Source organism: Ovis canadensis, chromosome 1, assembly GCF_042477335.2.
Source record: "Ovis canadensis isolate MfBH-ARS-UI-01 breed Bighorn chromosome 1, ARS-UI_OviCan_v2, whole genome shotgun sequence".
In the NCBI taxonomy this organism is placed as follows: Eukaryota; Metazoa; Chordata; class Mammalia; order Artiodactyla; family Bovidae; genus Ovis; species Ovis canadensis.
The window spans coordinates 29,802,619-29,827,200 of record NC_091245.1 but is presented as its reverse complement, the minus strand read 5'-3'; the positions used below and the strand labels follow the sequence as shown (position 1 = coordinate 29,827,200).

The window sequence follows — 24,582 nt, the reverse complement described above, 5'->3', positions numbered from 1 at the left end:
CACTGCCTCGGCTCCCATTGACATATCTGGTTCATTATTCCACTGGAATCATATCCCAGTCTCATCTCCTACCATTTCCTCCTACACAGTTTCTGCGTTAGCAACACAGTGGTTCCCCCAAACTCACAGTAACGTTTCTTACCTTTATGCCTTTTCTCAGGCTGTTCCTTCCATCCAGAGTGCTTTTTCCCTCCCTTTCCTCCCCATTTCATCTGCATGACTCCTGCTTATCTGTCAGACCCAGCGGTACCTTCTCCAGGAAGTCCTCCTTGAGCCCCTCCCCACAGCTCAGTAGGACTTTCTCTCTGTTCCTACAGCATAGATCAGAACTGTATTACAGTGTGCTATAAATCCCTGGGAACCTGACTGTTTCCCTCTCTGCACTGAGAATGCCTTAAGAACAGAGACCATGACTTATTCATCTTTGCACACCAGGTATCCAAGGCCTGGCCCATATGTGGTGCCAAATATACTTGGCAAGTATTTCAATATTTCAGTAAGTATTTCCTGAAGAAATGTTTTACTCTCACTCTGGCCTACCGCACCTCACTCCCTGCCCTGTTCTTTAACACTTAATCTGTCCTCTGCCACCTCCTCTCCATTGGGGCTCTGCCTCTGAGGACATCGCTGAGTTGAAGTCTTGTCCTCCATCTTCATTCTCTGCCTTCCCTAGAGCATCTGCTTTATGATGCTCCGAACTTAAGACATTCTCCTTCCTTAGTTCCTGGGGCACTTCACTCTGCTGGTTCTCTCCCTGCCCCAGATTCTTTTTCTCTCGTGTCCCTTTCAGTGTCCCCATCCTCCCCCCACCCCCAGCTCCTTACATTTGTGTCCCCTGGGATTCTAGGCTTGGGTCTCCCCTCTCTCACTTGGGACCTTATCCATACTCCTTCCTTTAATTATGGTATCCATGCTTGTGACTCCTGGCTCAGTCAGGGTCCATCCTGGAAAATAAGAAACCACACTATGTATTTTAATGTTTAAAGCAGAAGAAGCAGGGTCTTCCCTGGCAGTCCAGTGGTTAAGACTGCTGCTTCCTCTCCAGGGGACATAGGTTTGATCCCTGGGTGGAGAACTAATTTTGCATGCCTCTGGCCAAAACATAATTTTAAAAAGAAAACAGTTTTATGGTGACAGCTGAGGAGCCAAATGAGCAGGAGGCAGGGATGCCAGAGTGGGCGTGGGAGCCATTCATTGCTAGACACGTTCCCTGAAGCAGAGGGAAAAGGATGACGAGACACTGCCTCTCCCCTCTCCCACCCGCCTACTGAAACAGAGCAGGACCTTATGGCCCCTGCCCCCAACCCCCACCATGTTCTCTGTCTGCCCTTTGTCTTTGCAAAACTTTAGTCAGAGAATAAATTTAATCAGAGAAGTGAGAAATGCTGAAACAAAGGAAAACAGTCAAAGGAGACCAAATAACAAAAATGTAGTCATTAAGCACATGACTTACGAGCCCAAGAGCCTTCAGCTCCTTCTCAAAAGCTATAGATGATATTTTGAGCCATGTCCTGTGAGCTGTCTTATAGATTCCAGAATACCAGGTGGAGAAGTTAACTGCATGATGGCCAGACTGTCCCCAGGACTGGAGCCACCACACTTCTGAGAACTGATGTGAAGAAATGGGAACAAGTGCACCCCGGAACCGAAGATTAACTGTACCCAGGACAACCAAGATGATGCGATGATGCTAGGCAGATGACCAGTTTGAAGATGACTGTTAGAGAGGATGGTACTGTTTCTGCATGTAACCCTCTCCCTCCACTCTGTCTATAAAAGCTCTCCCCCCTGCTTGGCAGGGGGTGAATTGGCCTTCGGATAGCTGTCTGCCACCCTCCCCTCCCCCAGTTGCCAGCATCTGAAATAAGCAAACTTTCCTTTCCACCAACCTGGCCTGTATACCATCTTTTGAGTGGTGAGCAGCCGGACCCCTCAGTGCACACCTTTGGTAACACTACTCCTGCCAGTACCGCCCCTTGGCTGACGCAGCTGGAAGGCAGAGACAAGGGGGCGGGTTTAACTCAGTGCAGGGCCAGGGAGAGCCAGGAGTGGATCTGCGGACACCCTGGGCTGAGACTAACATGGCCCCATCCCTGGGCTTCCTGCCTCAGCTTGTTCACCATCTACATACCTGACCTGTGACTCATCAAGTCTTACTTGAATCTTCTTCCCACCAAACAGCCTCCCAGCTTTCTTATTTCTATCAGTGGTCCCTGATTCTCCAAGAGACAGGCTGAAACCTTCCAGCAAATCCTCTGACTCCTCCCTCCCTCTCTCCTTCCTCCATGTGGTGTCAGTTTCCAGGTCCTACTAACTATGGAATGAGGTTCATGACATTGTACAGGAGACAGGGATCAAGACCATCCCCATGGAAAAGAAATGCAAAAAAGCAAAATGGCTGTCTGGGGAGGGCTTACAAATAACTGTGAAAAGAAGAGAGGCGAAAAGCAAAGGAGAAAAGGAAAGATATAAGCATCAGAATGCAGAGTTCCAAAGAATAGCAAGAAGAGATAAGAAAGCCTGCTTCAGCGATCAATGCAAAGAAATAGAGGAAAACAACAGAATGAGAAAGAAAGACTAAAGATCTCTTCAAGAAAATTAGAGATACCAAGGGAATATTTCATGCAAAGATGGGCTCAATAAAGGACAGAAATGGTATGGACCTAACAGAAGCAAAAGATATTAAGAAGAGGTGACAAGAATACACAGAAAAACTGTACAAAAAAGATCTTCACCACCAAGATAATCACAATGGTGTGATCACTAATCTAGAGCCAGAAATCTTGGAATGTGAAGTCAAGTGGGCCTTAGAAAGCATCACTACAAACAAAGCTAGTGAAGGTGATGGAATTCCAGTTGAGCTGTTTCAAATCCTGAAATATGATGCTGTGAAAGTGCTGCACTCAATATGCCAGCAAATTTGGAAAACTCAGCAGTGGCCACAGGACTGGAAAAGGTCAGTTTTCATTCCAATTCCAAAGAAAGGCAATGCCAAAGAATGCTCAAACTACTGCACAATTGCACTCATCTCACATGCTAGTAAAGTAATGCTCAAAATTCTCCAAGCCAGGCTTCAGCAACACGTGAACCATGAACTCCCTGATGTTCAACCTGGTTTTAGAAAAGGCAGAGGAGCCAGAGATCAAATTGCCAACATCCTCTGGATCATGGAAAAAGCAAGAGAGTTCCAGAAAAACATCTATTCCTGGATCTATTATTGACTATGCCAAAGCCTTTCACTGTGTGGATCACAATCAACTGTGGAAAATTCTGAAAGAGATGGGACTACCAGACCACCTGACCTGCCTCTTGAGAAATCTGTATACAGGTCAGGAAGCAACAGTTAGAACTGGACATGGAACAACAGACTAGTTCCAAATAGGAAAAGGAGTGCATCAAGGCTGTATATTGTCACCCTGCTTATTTAACTTCTATGCAGAGTACATCATGAGAAACGCTGGACTGGAAGAAACACAAGCTGGAATCAAGCTTGGCAGGAGAAATATCAATCACCTCAGATATGCAGATGACACCACCCTTATGGCAGAAAGTGAAGAGGAGCTAAAAAGCCTCTTGATGAAAGTGAAAGAGGAGAGCGAAAAAGTTGGCTTAAAGCTCAACATTCAGAAAGATCATGGCATCCGGTCCCATCACTTCATGGCAAATAGATGGGGAAACAGTAGAAACAGTGTCAGACTTTATTTTTGGGGGCTCCAAAATCACTGTAGATGGTGACTGCAGCCATGAAATTAAAAGACACTTACTCCTTGGAAGGAAATTTATGACCAACCTAGACAGCATATTAAAAAGCAGAGACATTACTTTGCCAACTAAGGCCCGTCTAGTCAAGGCTATGGTTTTTCCAGGGGTCATGTATGGATGTGAGAGTTGGACTGTGAAGAAGGCTGAGCGCCGAAGAATTGATGCTTTTGAACTGTGGTGTTGGAGAAGACTCTTGAGAGTCCCTTGGACTGCAAGGAGATCCAACCAGTCCATTCTGAAGGAGATCAACCCTGGGATTTCTTTGGAAGGAATGATGCTAAAGCTGAAGCTCCAGTACTTTGGCCACCTCATGCGAAGAGTTGACTCATTGGAAAAGACTCTGATGCTGGGAGGGATTGAGGGCAGGAAGAGAAGGGGACGACGGAGGATGAGATGGCTGGATGGCATCACGGACTCGATGGACATGAATCTGAGTGAACTCCGGGAGATGGTGATGGACAGGGAGGCCTGGTGTGCTGTGATTCATGGGGTCGCAAAGAGTCAGACACAACTGAGCAACTGAACTGGACTGAACTGAAAGATTCTCTGATGGAAATATGCACAGACCCTCCCCTTGCCTCACACCCAGTTCAGATCTCCTCTTTCGCTTGTTGTGTGTGTGTGTGTGTGTGTGGCATGTGGGCTTTCTCTAGTTGTGGCACACAGGTGTACTTGCCCCCCAGCATGTGGGAGTTCAGTACCCACACCAGGGATCAAACCTCTGTCCCCTGCACTGGGAGGTGGATTCGAAACCCCTGGACCACCAGGGAAGTCCCTTGTCTGGCTTCTAACAAGAGCTTCTTCACTGGGTTCCCTACTTCCGTTAACCTTTTCCTGATTCATGCTACACCACAGCCTGCCCAACACCAGTGAATCAAAGATGACTTTTTCCACCCTGCAGCCTTCTTGCCCCACCACAGGCTCACTCAAACCTCATGACTTAACAGCCTTCTCCCAGTTCCCCTAGGACGTCCTGCGCTCTCTCCTTCTGAGCCTTGGGTCATCCTGCCGGTTATCTGGAATGACACTTGCTCTTTGCTTCTCCCCCAGTGGAAACCCCACCCAACCATGCAGCTCCACACTGATGTAAATCTTAGGGAATGAAATTTTAACAGCAGATTCCAAAAGCCTTAAAAATGTGCCATTCCACTTCTAAGAATCTGGCCTAAGAACATCACCAGGAATATGGCCAGAGAGGCTCACTGGAGCATTTGCTTATTAAACAATCCAGGTATCCAACATGGAAGGTAATGGTTCCATAAACTAGGGAAACAGCCATTGAATGAGATTTTATACATCTATTAAAAGTGAAAATTGGGGGACTTCCCTGATAGTACGGTGGCAAAGACTCTGAACTCCCAATTTTGGCAGCCCAGCTTTAATCCCTGGTCAAGGATCTAGATTCCACATGCCTAAAAGAAGACAGAAATCCTGCGGGCCACCAGTAAGACCCAGTGCAACCAAATAAATTGTTTTTTTAAAAATGATAAATGTAATCATATAGGGAAATGCTCATATTATATATGTGGGGAAAAAAGCAGATTACAAACTCATATTTTATAAATTATATACATACATGTACAACAACGCATCATCTTTATCAAGCACTCAGTTGGTACCAGGTACTGTCCCGAGTGATTTACATGTGTTTATTCATTTAACCCATACGACAACCCTACAAGGTAATAAATGAGGAAACTGAGATAGAGAAAGGTGAAGTGACTGCCCCAGGTCACACAGCTAGTGGTGTCAGAAGGAAGTACAGGCAGCCCAGAGTCTGTGCACCGAGCTGCGCCGTCTCCCACGAGGAGTGGGACCCCAGCCATCTTCTTTAAACAGGCAAATTTAAATATTCTGCAGCAGATGATACTACCTTAAAACCGAACAAGTACGATAAATGTTGGGATGTGGTACAGAACAGTATCACAAGACAATTCCTTATTTTTGTTCCCTTGTTTTTTTCTTTTGTTTTACAAGAGAATTCTGTTTGAAGGTTGTTTTTTTGGTTTTAAAACTTATATACTACATATGCCTGGGGAAAGTTAGAACAATATCCATCACAACTTTAACAATAACTTTCTCAGGATGGCAGTATTATTATTTTTTCTTTCTTTTTTTTTTACTACCTTTGGTTTTTCTTCAAAATCTACAATATGTATATATTATTAGTTTACTAGAGTTTGGTTTTAAAAACAATATATGATCCAATCAGGGCAGCAGCTGTGCCATACTGGTGTCTCTATCCCCAATATTTAACACAGTAAGTGGCACAGAGTAGGTGCTCAGTAAAAGTGAACTGAATGTCCTTTGGTTATAGATCCTGCCTCCTGGACAGTCACCCTCTAAAGGGATTTCAGGACAATGTGAGTCCACAGAACTCAAGGATATGAAATGACAGCAGGCAATTTTCACAGGAAAGAGGCCTCTAAGTATAGGAAATCACTTCAATGCTGCATTCTCAGGAATCGGTAACCACTTTTCTCTTTGAAACTAAGCATTTTGAGTGATTTACTACAAATTTACAATGACAGTTGTGAACACCAGTTGGCTTTTCTTTTTTTTTTTTTTTTTGGTGTGAGGAAAGAGTCTGTTGATTGCCTTGCTGCTCAAAATAAAATAAAAAGGGGAAATAAAAGCTAACCCTTGCCGTGGAAGGTAAAATAATGGCCACCCCAAAGACAGCCACATCTTAACCCCTGGAACCTGTGACCTTATGCAAAAGGAATTAAGATTACAGATGGAATTAAGATTTTAACTAGCCAACCTTAAAGTGGAGAGATGATCCTGGATTATCCTGGTGGGCCTAATTTAATAATAAAGGTCGTATTATAAGAGGGAAAGGGAGGCAGGAGAAAGTGAGACTGAGAGATGTTAATATGCCCAACCTTGCTGGCTGTGGAAATACAGGAATAAGGCTAAGAACCAAGGATGCAGGCCAGCTCTAAACTGGAAAAGACCAGGGAACAGATTCTCCCCTAGGGCCTCAGAAAGAAACTCAACCACACCTTATACTGATTTTGGCCTAGAGGGACTGGAAGATTAAAAATGTGCTCTTTAAGCCACTAAATTAACACATCCACCAAAAAAAGCCAAAATTCTGGTAATAAATGTGCACTAAAAAAGTCTTGAATTGAATGAAAGCAACCAGTTAAAACTTCTTGGTGAAACTTTTTAAAAGAATGATCACTTCTTTTAGGGGAAAACTCTCCCTAAGAAATCCTACCCAACCGTCAGTCAGTAAGTTCAGTCACTCAGTCGTGTCCGACTCTTTGCAGCTCCAAGGACTGCAGCACACCGGGCCTCCTTGTCCATCACCAACTCCCAGAGTTTACTCAAACTCATGTTCATTGAGTCGGTGATGCCGTCTAACCATTTCATCCTCTGTTGTCCCCTTCTCCTCCCGCCTTCAATCTTTCCCAGCATCAGGGTCTTTTCAAATGAGTCAGTTCTTATCAAAGAACTGGCCAAAGTATTGAAGTTTCAGCTTCAGCATCAGTCCTTCCAGTGAATATTCAGGACTGATTTCCTTCAGGATGGACTGGTTGGATCTCCTTGCTATCCAAGGGACTCTCAAGAGTCTTCTCTAACACCACAGTTCAAAAGCAGCAATTCTTCGGCGCTCAGCTTTCTTTATAGTCCAACTCTCACATCTCACGTTAAAGGACGCTTACTCCTTGGAAGAAAAGTTATGACCAACCTAGACAGCATATTAAAAAACAGAGACATTAGTTTGCCAACAAAGGTCTGTCTAGTCAAGGCTGTGTTTTTTCCAGTAGTCATGTATGGATGTGAGAGTTGGACCCAAACTTCAAGGTCCAGGTCAAATGCCACCTCCCCCAGGAAGCCTCCCAGATGCCTTAGGCTTGGTCAGTCTCTTCTCCCACAGCCTTAACACTGCGCCCAGATTCTAAACGCCTCAGAAGAATCCATGTCGTATTCTCCTTGTGGTTCAGGGGCCCCAGCTGGTGAGTGTTGATTGTTTAGAAACAGTCATCTTTCCTCTCCAAGGTACCTCTAGGCTGTATATCCCCACTGCCTCTCTCAGGGCGCAGTGGGCAGAACTCCCTGAAGCACCAGCTCTAAAGGTTGCTGTTCCACGTCTGAAACGTGGGTGCTTCCTCACGACCTCCATTTCCATCCTTACCATATAGGAGGAAGGTGTAAGCAGATATGGTAGGGGAGACATGCCCACAGAAAGAGAACTGGGCATGACTGTCTTGACATAAGAGAAGCCATTTTGTGATCTAAGCCTGGCCACAGTGCTTGTCCTTGAACAGGTCTCAGTAAGTAAGGGAGTGTAGGAACAAAGGAAAAGCCCTCAAGAAACAATTGTTCAGATAAAACAGAGTCCTAGTTCTTCGCCATGGGATATGTGTAAACAGTCTGACAGGGAGTTCCACCCAGGTGGAGGATGGGATGATGTTGACCTCCCCTTGTCTTCAAGGTTTCAATCGACTAAAACTTAGATTCTGTCATCATTAGCCCCAGTTCTACGCAGAATTTTCCTCTGTGCAAGCCCCTCCATGAACATACCTGAATCCTTTCTTACATGCTGCTGCTGCTGCTGCTGCTGCTAAGTCGCTTCAGTCATGTCCAACTCTGTGCAACCCCATAGACGGCAGCCCACCAGGCTCCGCCGTCCTGGGATTCTCCAGGCAAGAACACTGGAGTGGGTTGCCATTTCCTTCTCCAGTGCATGAAAGTGAGAAGTAAAAGTGAAGTCACTGAGTCGTGTTCAACTCTCAGCGACCCCTTGGACTGCAGCCTACCAGGCTCCTCCGTCCATGGGAGTTTCCAGAAAAGAGTACTGGAGTGGGGTGCCATTGCCTTCTCCATGCTGCAAATAATAAGTCCTTCCTTCTCTGAATTTTTGGCTTGGTTGTGTCTTTTGACTTGGCACTGATGAGAGGTGAACCCAGTTTTCCTGTAAGGGGCCAGGTAAATGAAGTAACCCAGGAAAGAGAGGCTGGGCCTGGGTGGACCTGTGTGGTTCTGAGTGGAATGGACTGGGAGGTCATGTGGCTCTGTGGTAGGGAATGGGAAGATGGGAGGTGTGGAGGGTTGCTGAATCTGGACGGCACCAGGGCTAGGGACAGGAGGGGCCCCCTCCAGCCACTCCTCAATAGCAGCTTCCAGAATTATTCTCCAAAATGCGAAGCTGAGCCTGTCTCTCTCCTGCTTATCCCACAGACAAACCCTCCTGGTTGTAGTCAAGCTCTTTATCAGGGTGGCCCAGCCCTGCTAGCCTCTCCAGCCTTCTCTCCCGAGCATCCCTGCCTCCCACCTGGCAGGGTCCAGCCCCACTGCACAGCTGCCTTCCCAAGCTAGCCCTTCTCCCACATGCTCTGCTCCCTCCACACACACTGCCCCCTCATCTAGAACATTCTTCCCTAGCCCTGGTCCCCTATGGCTCTCCAGGCCCTCCCCGTTGCCCTTGAAAGCCACGTGGCCACCCAGGAGGCTGAGACTCCTCCCCTGTACTCCCAGTTCCTTTGTGTCTCTTGATCCATCAGGCTCCACCTCGCAGGCCCTGCTATTGCCCATCTTTTACTTTACAGGCTGTAAGCTCACTCCCGCAGCATCAGCTTTAGAATGGGGGCTCCACCTAAGAGATGCTGGAGCCCCTGACAACCCCCATGTTCTCCTGTCCTACCATGTCACGGGGGGCTGATGGGTCCCCAGAGCTAGCATGGTACTGGGCACAGAGTGAGGCTCAGTACCCTCATCAATTATCTGTCTCATGAGGAGTGTCATAGGCAATGGGGTTCTTTGTGGCCTAGGGACCTACCCAGAGCTCTTCCTCCTGCAAAAAGCCAGAGCTGATAAAGTCCCTCTTCCTCAAAGGCAGCCTGCAGAGGCCACAGAGCCGAGAGAGGCAGCTAAGCTAAGTGCCTCAGAATCCACCAGCATCCTTCCCAGGGGTGGACAACACACAATCTGCTGGGCAGAAAGACCCAGGCTCATGGCCCAGCTCTGCTGCTGGCAGACTCCCGCTCCCTTATCTGAGATGCGGAAGTGATGCTTCCCCCACAAGAGTGTCCCGAAGACCAAATCAGCATACAGTTCTAAAGCTAATGGCAAGCAGCACCCTGTGGGACTTCTGGGAACGGAGGCCTTTACGTCCCTCATCTCTTAATAGGCCAGACCCAGGCTCCAGGACCTTCTCTTGGTTCCAACTGTCAGAACAGTTGCTAATGAAGAAAGGAACAGCAACAAAACCACCTGAGGCAAGATTAAAGGGACCATAGAAGCTTATCAAGATAAGGAGACTGGGTCACCTAAGACCCTTTTATTGTTCAGTCACTCAGTATCATCCTTATGACCCCATGAACTGCAGAACGCCAGGCTTCCCTGTCCTTCACCATCACCGTGTCCACTGAGTCGCTGATGCCATCCAACCATGTCATCCTCTGTCGTCTCCTTCTCCTCCTGCCCTCAATCTTTCTCAATATTAGGGTCTTTTCCAATGAGTCAGCTCTTCGCATCAGGTGACCAAAGTACTGGGGCTTCAGCTTCAGCATCAGTCTTTCCAATGAATATTCAGGGTTGATTTCCTTTAGGATGGACTGGTTTGATCTCCTTGCTGTCCAAGAGACTCTCAGGAGTTTTCTCTAGCACCACAGTTTGAAAGCATCGATTCTTCCGTGCTCACCTTTCTTTATGGTCCTGCTCTCACATCCATACGTGACTACTAGAAATACTATAGCTTTGACTATATGGACTTTTGTCCTGCACACACCCTAATCGTGCCAGCAACCTCACCCTTTCGAAACTTTGCAGAAGAAGAAATAAAGACTGTTGCTGCGTTGATCTTTATCACATACCCCTGCCTGACTATGTAACCTCTCTTACTCATCAGGGAGGGGGACACAGTTCTTGAGGCGATAGCCTCAAGATCTCTCTTTGCCAGGCAAAGTAATAAAGCCACTCTTTCTTTCTCCTCAGTAACTCTGTCTCCATATTTTTGTTTGGCATGGTGTACAGAGAGCCAAGATTTTGGCAACAAAATGAGGGCTGTTCATACATGGAGAGCCTAGCCAATTGTAAGAGCTAATTTCTAGATTTTTCTTTCAAAAAAGAGATTTGTCTAGTGTTAGATATTGTAACCAAAAAATAGTGACCATCTCACTGTAAATGGAGTATGGACACTGCCCTCTCCAACATCACCTTTACTCTTATAGTCAAGTCTGGCAGCACCTTGCTGTCCTATGGGCCTCTATCTCCACCCCTTTCTTCTCTAAGTAAGACCTTTCTATTGGCTCCCTGGGCCCTCTCCACCTCTTGTCATTCTATCCCACAGCACTTAACTGATTTCTCTTCCCACACCATCCCTAAAGTCTGTGGTCCCCAAAAGTCTGCCTCCACCCGCTTCTCTCTTTGTTTTGAGCAGGAAATGATGCTCACAGCTTTGTGTTTTGTCTGAGAGTCCTAGACCTCTACATCCTGGAAAGCTCTTAAGAGATGATCCAGCGGAGGCCTGAACGAAATCCCTTCCCGAGCTTCTCCTTACTTCCCAGATTCCCTGAATCTGCCTACCTGGGCACCCTTCTAGTCACTCCTACACACACACACACACACACACACACACACACACAACACACACACACACACAGCACACTAGAGTAACCAAGGGCTCTACTGGATTTCTCTGTGCACCTCTGTAAGTCCCAAACCCCATGCACATGACAGGTGATTCTTGGACAGATTTAAATTCCAGGGTCCCTGAAATAGGGACATTCTCTAACTGCCTTCCTATACCAGGGACCGCAGGACACCCTCTGTGCCAGGCAGTGACTCCGTCCCTCCCCTATGGACTCAGGAGTGGCCTGCAGCAACCCAGGCCAGCATGCCAGTCCCATCAGTTTCGATTCCAGGTAGATAATCTGTCTGGGATGGAAGGAAAATTCATGCTCCTTGGGCAGATCTAATCTGCTCCTGTCACTCACCCTTGCCTGAACTTTGTGACTCTCTGGAACAGGGCAGAAAGAAGGAAGGACCAACTAGGTGCCTCCTTTTATGCAGGGGAAGAAAACCTCCAGGTCTTCAGGAGAGCAAGGCCAAGTGGGGTCCAGATCCCTAGTCCCCCAACTCTCAGGCTGGAGCAGACAGGCAGCAGGTTGCTGGTGGGGAGGGCAGTGGTGGGCTCCATCTAACATCTGCTGCTGTCTCTTACTGTGCTCAAAGGTCATTTTGGAGGTGGCAGGATTTTCTGCTTGACCTGTTAAGATCCTGGGGGAGAGAGAGGAGGAGGCGCACAGGAAGGTAGGTGGGGCCTCCAAAGCTGTCTTTTGGACATTCAAAGCCTGCAGGAGCTGTCCTGCCAAGGGAAGAATTAGGTGCTGCTAAGCCTCCTACCTCCCACCCGATCCCAGCTCTCAGAGCCTCAGGAGACACTACCCTTCAAGGGGTATTCTCCCCAGAGGGTCATCATGGCCAACAAGAAGGGGTGCTGGAAGTGGGCTGTTGTCGGTGGTGTCAGTGCGGCTGTGGTATTCGCCATCGCGATGGTCCTGGGCTTCTCGCTGCAGAAGCACACCGCCTTGCCAGGTAGGAGCACCCCGTCATGCCATCTGCTTGGCTTCCTCCATCCCTCACTCTTTGCCCCCATAAGGTTCTGTCCCCATCGACAGACCTGATGGCCTCTGCTCTCCTCCCTGTTGTTGTTCAGTTGCTAAGTCGTGTCCAACTCTATGTGACCCCATGGACTGTAGCACGCCAGGCTTTCCTGTCCTTCACCATCACCATGTCCATTGAGTCGGTGATGCCATCCAACCGTCTCATCCTCTGTTGCCCCCTTCTCCGCCTGCCCTCAACCTTTCCCAACATCAGAGTCTTTTCTAGTGAGTCAGCTCTTCTCATCAGGTGGCCAAAATATAGGAGTTTCAGCTTCATCATGAGTCCTTCCAATGAGTATTTAAGGCTGGTTTCCTTCAGGATTGACTTCTCCTCCATTCACAGCTCTACTTGCCCACCAAGATTTGATCTCCAATAAACAGTCTCATTAGCTTTGTTTCCCTTCCTCTTTTCCAGGCTTCAGCTATCCTTCCATGCTCCTGGATGAACACTTCTTATTGGAGGGTCATGCAGGCATCACACTCAGCAGACTGAGCTGAACCTACCCTCACACCCCTGGACCGTCTCCTGATGAAGGGCCTTCCATCTACATGGGGACCTGGGAGCAACCTCCTCTCCTTCTGCCTCATGCCTGTATCTTCAGTCCTGTGCCTTGAGGCTTCTTCCTTCCCACCCTCTATCTCCATTCCCTGCTCACCCTAACCTCTCAGCTCCCCCTCTCCTGCTGGACCCCCGCCTCAGCCCGCCCCTTCCCACACAATCTCTGCCACCAGCCTGCTCTCACCAATCCATGCTTGCCCTGCTACTAAGGAGCACTTTCTAAACACAACCTTGCTTGCCATCTCCAGCACATACCCCACATTTTTTTTTTTTTTTTGCTGGAACTCAGGGAATACCAGACCACCTTATCTGCCTCCTGAGAAATCTGTATGCAGGTCAAGAAGCAACAGTTAGAACTAGATATGGAAAAACAAACAGACTGGTTCCAAACCAGGAAAGGAGTACATTGAGGCTGTATGTTGTCACTGTGTTTATTTAACTTATATGCAGAGTACATCTTGTGAAATGCCAGGCTGGATGAAGCACAAGCTGGAATCAAGACTGCTGGGAGAAATATCAATAACCTCAGACATATAGACGACACCACCCTTATGGCAGAAAGAGAAGAAGAACTAAGGAGCCTCTTGATGAAAGTGAAAATGGAGAGTGAAAGAACTGGCTTAAAATTCAACATTCAGAAAACTAAGATCATGGCATCTGGCCCCATCACTTCATGGCAAATAGATGGGGAAATAGTGGAAACAGTGGCTGACTTTATTTGGTGGGGGGGCTCCAAAATCACTGCAGATGGTGACTGCAGCCATAAAATTAAAAAATGCTTGCTCCTTAGAAGAAAAGCTATGACCAACCTAAACAGCATATTAAAAAGCAGAGACATTACTTTGCCAACAAATGTCCATCTAGCCAATGTTATGGTTTTTCCAGTAGTCATGTATGGATGTGAGAGTTGGACTATAGAGAAAGCTGAGCACAGAAGAATTGATGCTTTTGAGCTGTAGTGTTGGAGAAGATTCTTGAGAGTCCCTTGGATTGCAAGGAGATCAAACGAGTCAATCCTAAAGCTCCAATACTTTGGCTACCTGATGTGAAGAACTGACTCATTTGAAAAGACCCTGATGCTGGGAAAGATTGAAGGTAGGAGGAAAAGGGGACGACAGAGCATGAGATCGTTGGATGGCATCACCAACTCAACGGTCGAATTTGAGCAAGTTCCCAGAGTTGGTGATGGACAAGGAAGCCTGGCATGCTGCAGTCCATGGGGTCTCGAAGAGTCAAACATGACTGAGTGACTGACTGAACTGAGGGTCATTTACAACTGGATCATAAATGGCCTGTGATCCAGTTGTAATCCTCTGGATTACAGTTGGAATCCTCTTTTCCAATCTTGTCCTATCTCATTTCTCCGTATCTGTACCAAAGCAATGGCCATTCTTTTATGCAACCACACATTTCCTATGACCATACCTTTGCATATACTCTTCTTTCTGTCTGTAATAACCTAGTCCCCTTTTGGTTAAATTTACACACCCATCCTTCTAGGTCTCCCTTAAATGTTCCCTTATCAATGAACTTTCCAATGTCCCCAGGCTGGTCCAGAGCATCCTTGTGCTCAGGACCCCACATGTTTCTCTCACAGCACTGATGACTCTGGGGTCCACTGTCTATGCTAGATGGCAGGCTGGGCATGGCCCTGGGGCCCAGAGAGGGTTAGTAGGATATACAGACAAGATTCCTGGGCTTGGGCAAGAACTGATGCTAACAGCCTCTTTGGCCTTGATTCCAGGCTGTGAACAGGATGAGACCTGCCGCTCTGATGCAGACATGCTGGACTACCTGCTAAGCATGGGTCAGATCAGCCAAAGGGATGGCCTGCTGGTCACCTGGTACCACCGTGCCAACAGCAAGGAGCAGATGAAGGAAGCCCTCAGCAGTAAGTCCAGTTGCCAGGATGGGGAGGGCTGGGGCAGAGGTGGAGAAGATGGAGGGAGGGTGGAGGCAGGGCTAAGATAGCATTACCTGTGAGGTAGCATTAAGATGGGTATGGCCGCATTCTTGCCATCATCCACTTGAGAAAGTGAGGGCTCACTGGTTATGTGACTGGCTAAGGTGGTAGGGAGATGTTTTTGTCCAAGGTCACATCCTGCTCTCCCTCCTGCCTTGCCAGGAGACAGCTTGCCTGCTAAGGAGGCTTTTGCTCTCAAATCTGAGGAACCAGAGATATGTTTGAAGTCTAGCACTACCAAAAACGAGTGTAAAAATCTCTAAGCAAATTGTCTTAATATAACTCCTGAGCCTCCGATCCGCAGTCAGCTACACTCCCTGTGGGGACACACACACTCAGTTACCTTAGGGCTCCTGGTGCCACAAGCAGCCCGTTTTGTGGGTGCCATTCCACAGAAGAAAAATGGGGGCTCAGAAAAGTTAAGTGACTTAACCGAAATTCACACTAAAGTCACACTGTTTGAAAGTGGCTAAGCCAACATTGTGGGGTTCCATGGTGGTTGGGTGGTAAAGAATCCACCTGCCAATGCAAGAGACGCAGGTTTGATCCCTGGGTTGGGAAGATCCCCTGGACAAGGAAATGGCAAGCCACTCCAGTATTCTTGCCTGGGAAGTCCCATAGACAGAAGAGCCTAGTGGGGTACAGCCCATGGAGGAGCAAGAGTCAGATACGCCTTAGCAACTAAACAGTAACAACGAGAAGCCAGCATCAGAACCCCCATACTCTGAATCACTGCACTATGCCTGGCCCAGTTCAACAGGGGAGACCACTTTTTCAGCACTGTGGGAAAGCTCGTTAAATCATGTTCAAGAACGTGCTTGTTAATTCTAAAGCAGTGACTATTTGAGATGAAAAGAAGAGTCCCCAGTCTGAGCATGCTTCAGAAGAGAGATTCAGATTCGGTGGCTCTGGGGTGGGGCCTGAGAATTTGCATTGCTGGTAAGTTTCCAAGTGGCGCTGATGTTGCTGACCCTGAGATCACACCTTGAGAACCACTGCTCTACTTTTAGAAAAGTGAGATTCTGAGTGGAAGAGGGTCTTGTCCACGGTCACACAGTAGGTCTGAAGCAGAATATGACCCAGGCTCAAGGCCTCTGACTCTTACCTCCTTAAGAGTCACCAAGACCTGGGAGTAAGTGACTGGGAAAGGGTTGCTGAATGAGTGAATGAGTCCTTAGAAAGACTTCCTGGAGGAGGCAGGCTTGGTGATCAGCAAAGGGGAGGGCATCACAGGCTGGGTGGAGCCAGAAGTGAGAAATAGATTTAAGGGCCTAGATCTGATAGATAAAGTGCCTGATGAACTATGCAGTGAGGTTTGTGACATTGTACAGGAGACAGTGATCAAGACCATCCCCATGGAAAAGAAATGCAAAAAAGCAAAATGGCTGTCTGGGGAGGCCTTACAAATAGCTGTGAAAAGAAGAGAGGAGAAAAACAAAGGGGAAAAGGAAAGATATAAACATCGGAATGCAGAGTTCCAAAGAATAGCAAGGAGAGATAAGAAAGCCTTCTTCAGTGATCAATGCAAAGAAATAGAGGAAAAGAACAGAATGGGAAAGGCTAGAGATCTCTTCAAGAAAATTAGAGATACCAAGGGAACATTTCATGCAAAGATGGGCTCAATAAAGGACAGAAATGGTATGGACCTCACAGAAGCAGAAGATATTAAGAAGAGGTGACAAGAATACACAGAAGAACTGTACAAAAAAAGATCTTCATGACCCAGATAATCACGATGGTGTGATCACTCATCTAGAGCCAGACATCCTGGAATGTGAAGTCAAGTGGGCCTTAGAAAGCATCACTATGAACAAAGCTAGTGGAGGTGATGGAATTCCAATAGAGCTATTTCAAATCCTGAAAGATGATGCTGTGAAAGTGCTGCACTCAATATGCCAGCAAATTTGGAAAACTCAGCAGTGGCCACAGGACTGGAAAAGGTCAGTTTTCACTCCAATCCCAAAGAAAGGCAATGCCAAGGAATGCTCAAACTACCACACAATTGCACTCATCTCACATGCTACTAAAGTAATGACTTCAGCAATACGTGAACCGTGAACTTCCTGATGTTCAAGCTGGTTTTAGAAAAGGCAGAGGAACCAGAGATCAAATTGCCAACATCTGCTGGATCATGGAAAAAGCAAGAGAGTTCCAGAAAAACATCTATTTCTGCTTTATTGCTATGCCAAAGCCTTTGACTGTGTGGATCACAATAAACTGGAAAATTCTGAAAGAGATGGGACTATCAGACCACCTGACCTGCCTCTTGAGAAATCTGTATGCTGGTCAGGAAGCAACAGTTAGAACTGGACATGGAACAACAGACTGGTTCCAAATAGGAAAAGGAGTACTTCAAGGCTGTATATTGTCACCCTGCTTGTTTAACTTATATGCAGAGTACATCATGAGAAACGCTGGACTGGAAGAAACACAAGCTGTAATCAAGATTGCCAGGAGAAATATCAATAACCTCAGATATGCAGATGACACCACCCTTATGGCAGAAAGTAAAGAAGAACTAAAAAGCCTCTTGATGAAAGTGAAAGAGGAGAGTGACAAAGCTGGCTTAAAGCTCAACATTCAGAAAACGAAGATCATGGCATCTGGTCCCATGACTTCATGGCAAATAGATGGGGAAACAGTGGAAACAGTGTCAGACTTTATTTTGGGGAGCTCCAAAATCACTGCAGATGGTGACTGCAGCCATGAAATTAAAAGACGCTTACTCCTTAGAAGAAAAGTTATGATCAACCTACATAGCATATTCAAAAGCAGAGATACTACTTTGCTGACTAAGATCCACCTAGTCAAGGCTATGGTTTTTCCAGTAGTCATGTATGGATGTGAGAGTTGGACTGTGAAGAAGGCTGAGCGCCGAAGAATTGATGCTTTTGAACTGTGGTGTTGGAGAAGACTCTTGAGAGTCCCTTGGACTGCAAGGAGATCCAACCAGTCCATTCTGAAGGAGATCAGCCCTGGGATTTCTTTGGAAAGAATGATGCTAAAGCTGAAACTCCAGCACTTTGGCCACCTCATGCAAAGTGTTGACTCATTGGAAAAGACTCTGATGTTTGGAGGGATTAGGGGCAGGAGGAGAAGGGGACGACAGAGGATGAGATGTCTGGATGGCATCACTGACTCGATGGACGTGAGTCTAGGTGAACTCCGGGAGTTGGTGATGGACAGGGAGGCCTGGCGTGCTGCAATTCATGGGGTCGCAAAGAGTGAGACATGACTGAGCAACTGAACTGAACTGAACAGGATTGGGAGGCTAAAGGTCAGATTTCAGTGATAAGGAGATGAGAGAATTCCCTGGCAAGAGTGAGGACTCTTATCTGGGAGATAAGGCCTGAGGTAAGGCAAAGAGGCTCTGCTAGCCCCAGGCTCATCTCAGGTAAGTCCTGGGGCAGCAGATAAGGATCAGTTCAGTTGAGTTCAGCTCAGTCACTCAGTAGTGTCCAACTCTTTGCGACCCCATGAATTGCAGCACGCCAGGCCTCCCTGTCCATCACCAACTCCCAGAGTTCACTCAAACTCATGTCCATCGAGTCAGTGATGCCATCCAGCCATCTCATCCTCTGTCGGCCCCTTCTCCTGCCCACAATCCCTCCCAGCATCAGGGTCTTTTCCAATGAGTCAACTCTTTGCATGAGGTGGCCAAAGTATTGGAGTTTCAGCTTTAGCATCATTCCCTCCAAAGAAATCCAAAGGCTGATCTCCTTCAGAATGGACTGGTTGGATCTCTTTGCAGTCCAAGGGACTCTCAAGAGCCTTCTCCAACACCACATTCAAGAGCATCAATTCTTCGGCACTCAGCTTTCTTCACAGTCCAACTCACATCCGTACATGACCACTGGAAAAACCAGTAAGGATCAGGCCCCACCAGGTTGTGACCTTGGGCAAGAAGAAAGCTAAGGGCCCCAACCAAGCAGTGCCCAACAGCAAGGAGCATGCAGAGGTACCTGTCAGTATAGCCACAGAGGTGGGAAGGACCCGAGGCCCAGGATACCCCCTGCGGGTCCTGCTAGGTCCCCGGGGTAGGTCTATGGGAGGAGGGTGGCTCCACAGCTGGGGTAGGGATCCTGAGGGCAAGCAATGGTAGGCCGGAGTTAGGCTGGCGAAGTCACACCGGACATCTCTGTGGATGGGAGGGGCCAGAGCTAAGGCTTGGGAGGCAGACAGGAGTGGGCTCAAATTCTACATTTTACCATTTACCAAAGGAGTGGTTTGGGACAAGTGACTTCACCATCTGCAGCTCAGTTTTTCTCTCTGCCAAATGTGGACTGGTAGGATGAAACCAGGGCACTTTTGGTCATGAAAAAGATCATTATTAATAATTATGCTGAAACAACAGGAATACACCAGATTATCCCAAGCAAATGGGGACGTTGTGATCACCCCAGCTGAGTGAGTTAACTGTCAAGTAAAAAAGATGCGCAAGTTGAAAGCTGCAAGTGTTCAAGTCCTATTCTGGTCACCACAACTGTTAACTAAAAAGATGCACAACCTGAGAGTTACGAGTTAAGCTTTAATCTGAAGCAAAATCAGGACTGCCGCCTGGAGGCATCACCTCATATAGCTCCGAGGGACTGCTCCAAACAGGTAGTAGGGGAAGGTCAACATAAAAGATTTTGGTGAAGGGGGAGTTCAGTGCAACCAAATGCTTTCTTTACAAGAGGTTTTCTCCTAGTCGCAAGGATCTGATGTCATCATGAAGGGATTTAGTGCTTTTATAGATAAGAGGAGATGAAAGGGAAAATACCCACCTATCTAAAGACCTGTCAAACCAGGTTTCCCGGAGCACAGAGGAGCTCGCTCCACCCTGCACTCCCTCAGCGGCTGTTGAAGGGTCACCAGCTGCAGCAGCACCGGATTCAATCTCCCCAGAAGCAGAGGGCAGATGCCCTTGGTGTTCAGTCAGCGTCAATGCTCTTGGCAAGTGCTGATTTAGAGTTGACAGTGCCCCCTTGTGGCCATAAACCAACCATACTTGGTGGTGGTTTCCTCACAAGTCGTGTCCAACTCTTGCAACCCCATGGACTGTAGCCTGCTAGGCTCCTCTCCTCTGTCCATGGGATTCTCTAGGCAAGAATATTGGAGTGGGTTGCCATTTCCTTCTCCAGGGGATCTTCCCGACCCAGGGATCGAACCCAGATCTCCTGCATTGCAAGCAGATTCTTTACTGACTGAGGAAACTTGGGAAGGCATTTCACGACCATTTTGTCCCGTATTGCTAGGAAGGCTCATTCCCGGTTCCGAAGGTTTTTGTTGATAGCCCACTCAATGCGCTATTACTAGACTAGGTCCTAATAGTCAAAGATCTCTGGACACCTGTCTTCTAGTTATGGTCCAAAAAAGTAACATTCCCTCTCGTTGCATCTTCCCATATCTAGAGTTACACTATTATAATCATTGATCACACATCAAGCTACACATTTGATCAACTGCTTCAAGTTTAATCAACCTTATTTTCGTTGGACACTCAGTCATACACTTGGTAATACAAGAAACAATAATCTTGCAAAACAGGCAAAATGCAAATAATACAACTAACAACATTAGCAGAATTATAAAGAAATATTTCAGCCATGAGCCTCCTGCACCAGTTTTCTTTTTTTTTTTTTCCCCAAACCAGTATTTTAAAAGATCGTCAAGAACAGGGAATGGATCACTTAAGGCAGAAATCTGATTTTTCATGTGGTTCATCAAATGTGTTACATTAAAGGATTCCTCAGGTATGAAAACACAGCATTCAGTTTGAATTATGGCACAGGTACCTCCCTGAGATGCTGTAATGATGTCAACAGCTGAGGGTTTTGTAGTACCACCTTTCTCATCATTGAGACCTCAGAGTTCAATAGGCTAATAGTCTGGTTACTACCATTTGAAGTTTGTTGAGTGAAAGTTGTTAAGGCTTCAATATGATCAATTACACCCTCCAATCCCACTGAAGTCACGAAAAATAGCTGCTAAATGATCATACCAGTAGAATACAGATGTCTTGACTCATTGAGCTTACATCAATGTTAGACTGGCTTGGTTACCTCTAATTTGTTATGTATACGACCTTGCGTTCATGGTAATCCCAGGCTGCACCTTTCTATCCATTCCAGATGCCAAAGCCATTCATTAAGACCACAAAGCCACCGAGTTCCATATCAGTCACTCTCTCTAAGGGTAACAGTAGGCATAATTCATAAGGCACCCAGCCTAGTTTCATGATATTAGTAGGTTGATTATTCTTAGCGGAGCTTTTAAACATAAGTGACCATAGCTTGGTGTTGACCATATAGATCCATCCCATAATTGTGCGAGTTTTCCTTTTAGTAGACAAGAGTTTACAATTTTTAATTGAGACTTAGCTTGCCATTCTAATTGGAGTTTGAGTGACCCTAAGAGAAAACTTAAATCTATGGCCTGGTCAGAGTGGGTATTATTAATTGGCCAGGTGAGAGGATCCCATATAGTAATATCCTGAATAGATAGAACAGGACTAAATTATTTTCTAAAATAAATTTGCTAGGGGCTATACAGTCAGAACCCTGAAGGGAAAAATCCACCAAGGTAATCCAGAAGTATTAGACGCAGGTAATTGGCCACAAACCCACCAGCTGGATTGAGTTTTAAACTAGCATAGCATCATGTCCACGATAGAAAACATTTGATTTATAGGCAAAGGTCCAAGAAGCCAAGAAAACATTATAACTGATTGTATGAATCAGCCCAGCATCTTGGGCAAGCTGTCCACTTCTAGTGCCATTTTCTTTTCCTCTTAGTGCACTGCAGCTTCCTCTGATTAGAAACAAAGTCCTTCCATCCAGGTAGGAGACAGTTCCTTAAATTATGTCTTTTTCTCGTCTTGGTCGCAGGTCATGAGGCATCTGATCTTCATTCAAAGATAGATTACTGAGATAAGCTTCAGAAACTAATTTAGAGTGTCCTTTAAAAATTCAGTTAAATTTTACATTAATACAGCATAATAGCAAAGAACTACCAGGAAATGTGTCTTAGTAGATACAGACCTCCATTAACAAATTAGAATTTAACAATCATTGAAACATCTTTTTCTCCCTAAATTTAACCTTGTTTTTACCAAATATAACCGAATTAAGACTAGTTTGTTTGTGAAATAGGTGTTCAGTTCAGTTCAGTTCAGTTGCTCAGTTGTGTCCGACTCTTTGCAACCCCATGAACTGCAGCACACCAGGCCTCCCTGTTCATCACCAACTCCTGGAGTCCACCCAAACCCATGTCCATTGAGTCAATGATGCCATCCAACCATCTCATCCTCTGTCATCCTCTTCTCCTCCTGCCCTCAATCTTTCCCAGCATCCGGGTCTTTTCCAATGAGTCAGCTCTTCGCATCAGGTGGCCAAAGTATTGGAGTTTCAGCTTCAACATCAGTCCCTCCAATGAACACCCAGGACTGATCTCCTTTAGGATGGACTGGTTGCATGTCCTTGCAGTCCAAGGGACTCTCAAGAGTCTTCTCTGACACCACAGTTCAAAAGCATCAATTCTTTGGCACTCAGCTTTCTTTATAGCCCAACTCTCATATCCATACATGACTATTGGAAAAACCATAGCCTTGACTAGATGGACCTTTGTTGACAAAGTAATGTCTCTGCTTTTGAATATGCTCTCTAGGTTGATCATAACTTTCCTTTCAAGGAGTAAGTGTCTTTTAATTTCGTGGCTGCAATCACCATCTGCAGTGATTTTTGAGCCCCCCAAAAATAAAGTCTGACACTGTTTCCACTGTTTCCCCATCTATTTGCCATGAAGTCATGGGACCAGATGCCATCATCTCAGTTTTCTGAATATTGAGCTTGAAGCCAACTTTTTCACTCTCCTCTTTCACTTTCATCAGGAGGCTCTTTAGTTCTTCTTCACTTTCTGCCATAAGAGTGGTGTCACCTGCATATCTGAGGTTATTGATATTTCTCCCGGCAATCTTGATTCCAGCTTGTGCTTCATCCAGCCCAGCCTTTCTCATGATGTACTCTGCATATAAGTTAAATAAGCAGGGTGACAATATACAGCCTTGTTGACTATATAGTACTCCTTTTCCCATTTGGAACCAGTCTGTTGTTCCATGTCCAGTTCTAACTGTTGTTTCCTGACCTGCATATAGGTTTCTCAAGAGGCAGGTCAGACGGTCTGGTATTCCCATCTCTCTCAGAATTTTCCACAGTTTATTGTGATCCACACAGTCAAAGGCTTTTGCATAGTCAATGAAGCAGAAATAGATGTTTTCCTGGAACTCTTTTGCTTTATCAATGATCCATCGGATGATGGCAATTTGATCTCTGGTTCCTCTGCCTTTTCTAAAACCAGCTTGAACATCTGGAATTTCACGGTTCACATATTGCTTAAGCCTGGTGTGGTGTCAATAAATTTGGCCTGATGATTTACGTAACCATAATTGATCATAGGCTTTTTTTCTTTGCCAAAGCTTTTATAGCATCTCAGACTGAACTTTTAAAATAAAACCTTTCAGAGCTAAGAAAGTCACACCAAAGGCTGATCACAGATTTCACCTTTCACCTAACAGATCTAGGTGGATTCCGCCCTTCTCAAGGTCTCCAAAATTCCTTTGAGATTTCTGTAGCTGTTAGCGATATAACTTTCTTAACTTATCTGATAAAGTTACTAGAAGCAGAGTTTGCAATTTCTGGAGGGGTCAGATAGAGAGAAAAGATAAATGTTTCAATTTGTTTCTACAGTATAATTATACCAAATTATTGTCATAATTAGTTTGAAGGGAAGGTTTTTCTTACACCTGGAAAACACAGATTCAAACCAGTAATTTTTCATATAGAAACCATAAAATTAGCATGTTTGCCAGTTCATTCAGTCCTTTCGCTAACCTTTGTGAAGTCACCAGGTTTTCCATTAGAATCCTTATTTACTTACCCAGTTCAGAAACTTATATTTATCCAAAAGTCCTTTTTATAAATCTTCTTGAAGAGGAAGCATTTTTGCGAAACTTGGTTAAATGCTGTGACAACACTTTAAGATAGTATCTAGAATTATGACTGATAACATTTACCAAGATATATCAGAACTTTAGGAACCCCATACAGTTTCTAATATATCTAAATTAGTAACATTTACCATACAATATGCGGGAGACCCGGGTTCGATCCCTGGGTTGGGGAGATTCCCCTGGAGAAGGAAATGGCAACCCACCCCAGTATTCTTGCCTGGAGAATCCCATGGACGGAGGAGCCTGGTGGGCTACAGTCCACGGGGTCGCAAAGAGTCGGACACCACTGAGCGACTTCACTTTCACTTTCACTTTCACCATACAATATAACCCAAGATTTATTACTCAACAATAGTTCCCATGTGACTCTGCATTCAATATGAATCTAGGGAAACATTTCTCTTTGGGATGTTTCAGGGGCCCTCTGAAGCATCCCAAAGTTAGCTAGAAGCCAAAAATGCTTCATTAGAATTTTTTAGGAAGGTTTGTCAACAAATATCAAAAAGGCTTAGAACATTCAGTCAAGTAGGATTATAGGTCACTGTGAAACAATAACTATTCTACAGTGAAGGATTTCAGAACAGATCATTTAAGAGATAAAGAAACTTAAACCTATTACCAAAGCAGTTCAACATCTGAAGATAGAGAAAAGCCAAATTTAAGCTTTTGTACTAGCTTACTTTTAGCTTCATTT

The 24,582-nt window shown here is 45.8% G+C and overlaps 1 protein-coding gene across 1 annotated transcript in view; it reads left to right on the top strand.

Moving 5' to 3' along the window:
- The first annotated feature begins 12,003 nt into the window (after positions 1 to 12,003).
- The window catches only part of LOC138424167 (protein FAM151A-like), a 29,146-nt gene continuing 16,567 nt past the window's right edge, over positions 12,004 to 24,582 (top strand). Inside the window, exons 1-2 of the mRNA XM_069560638.1 lie at positions 12,004 to 12,309; positions 14,681 to 14,827. Of these exons, the coding sequence (XP_069416739.1) occupies positions 12,192 to 12,309; positions 14,681 to 14,827 (265 nt within the window). The 5' untranslated portion in view covers positions 12,004 to 12,191. The remainder of the gene's footprint in view (positions 12,310 to 14,680; positions 14,828 to 24,582) is intronic.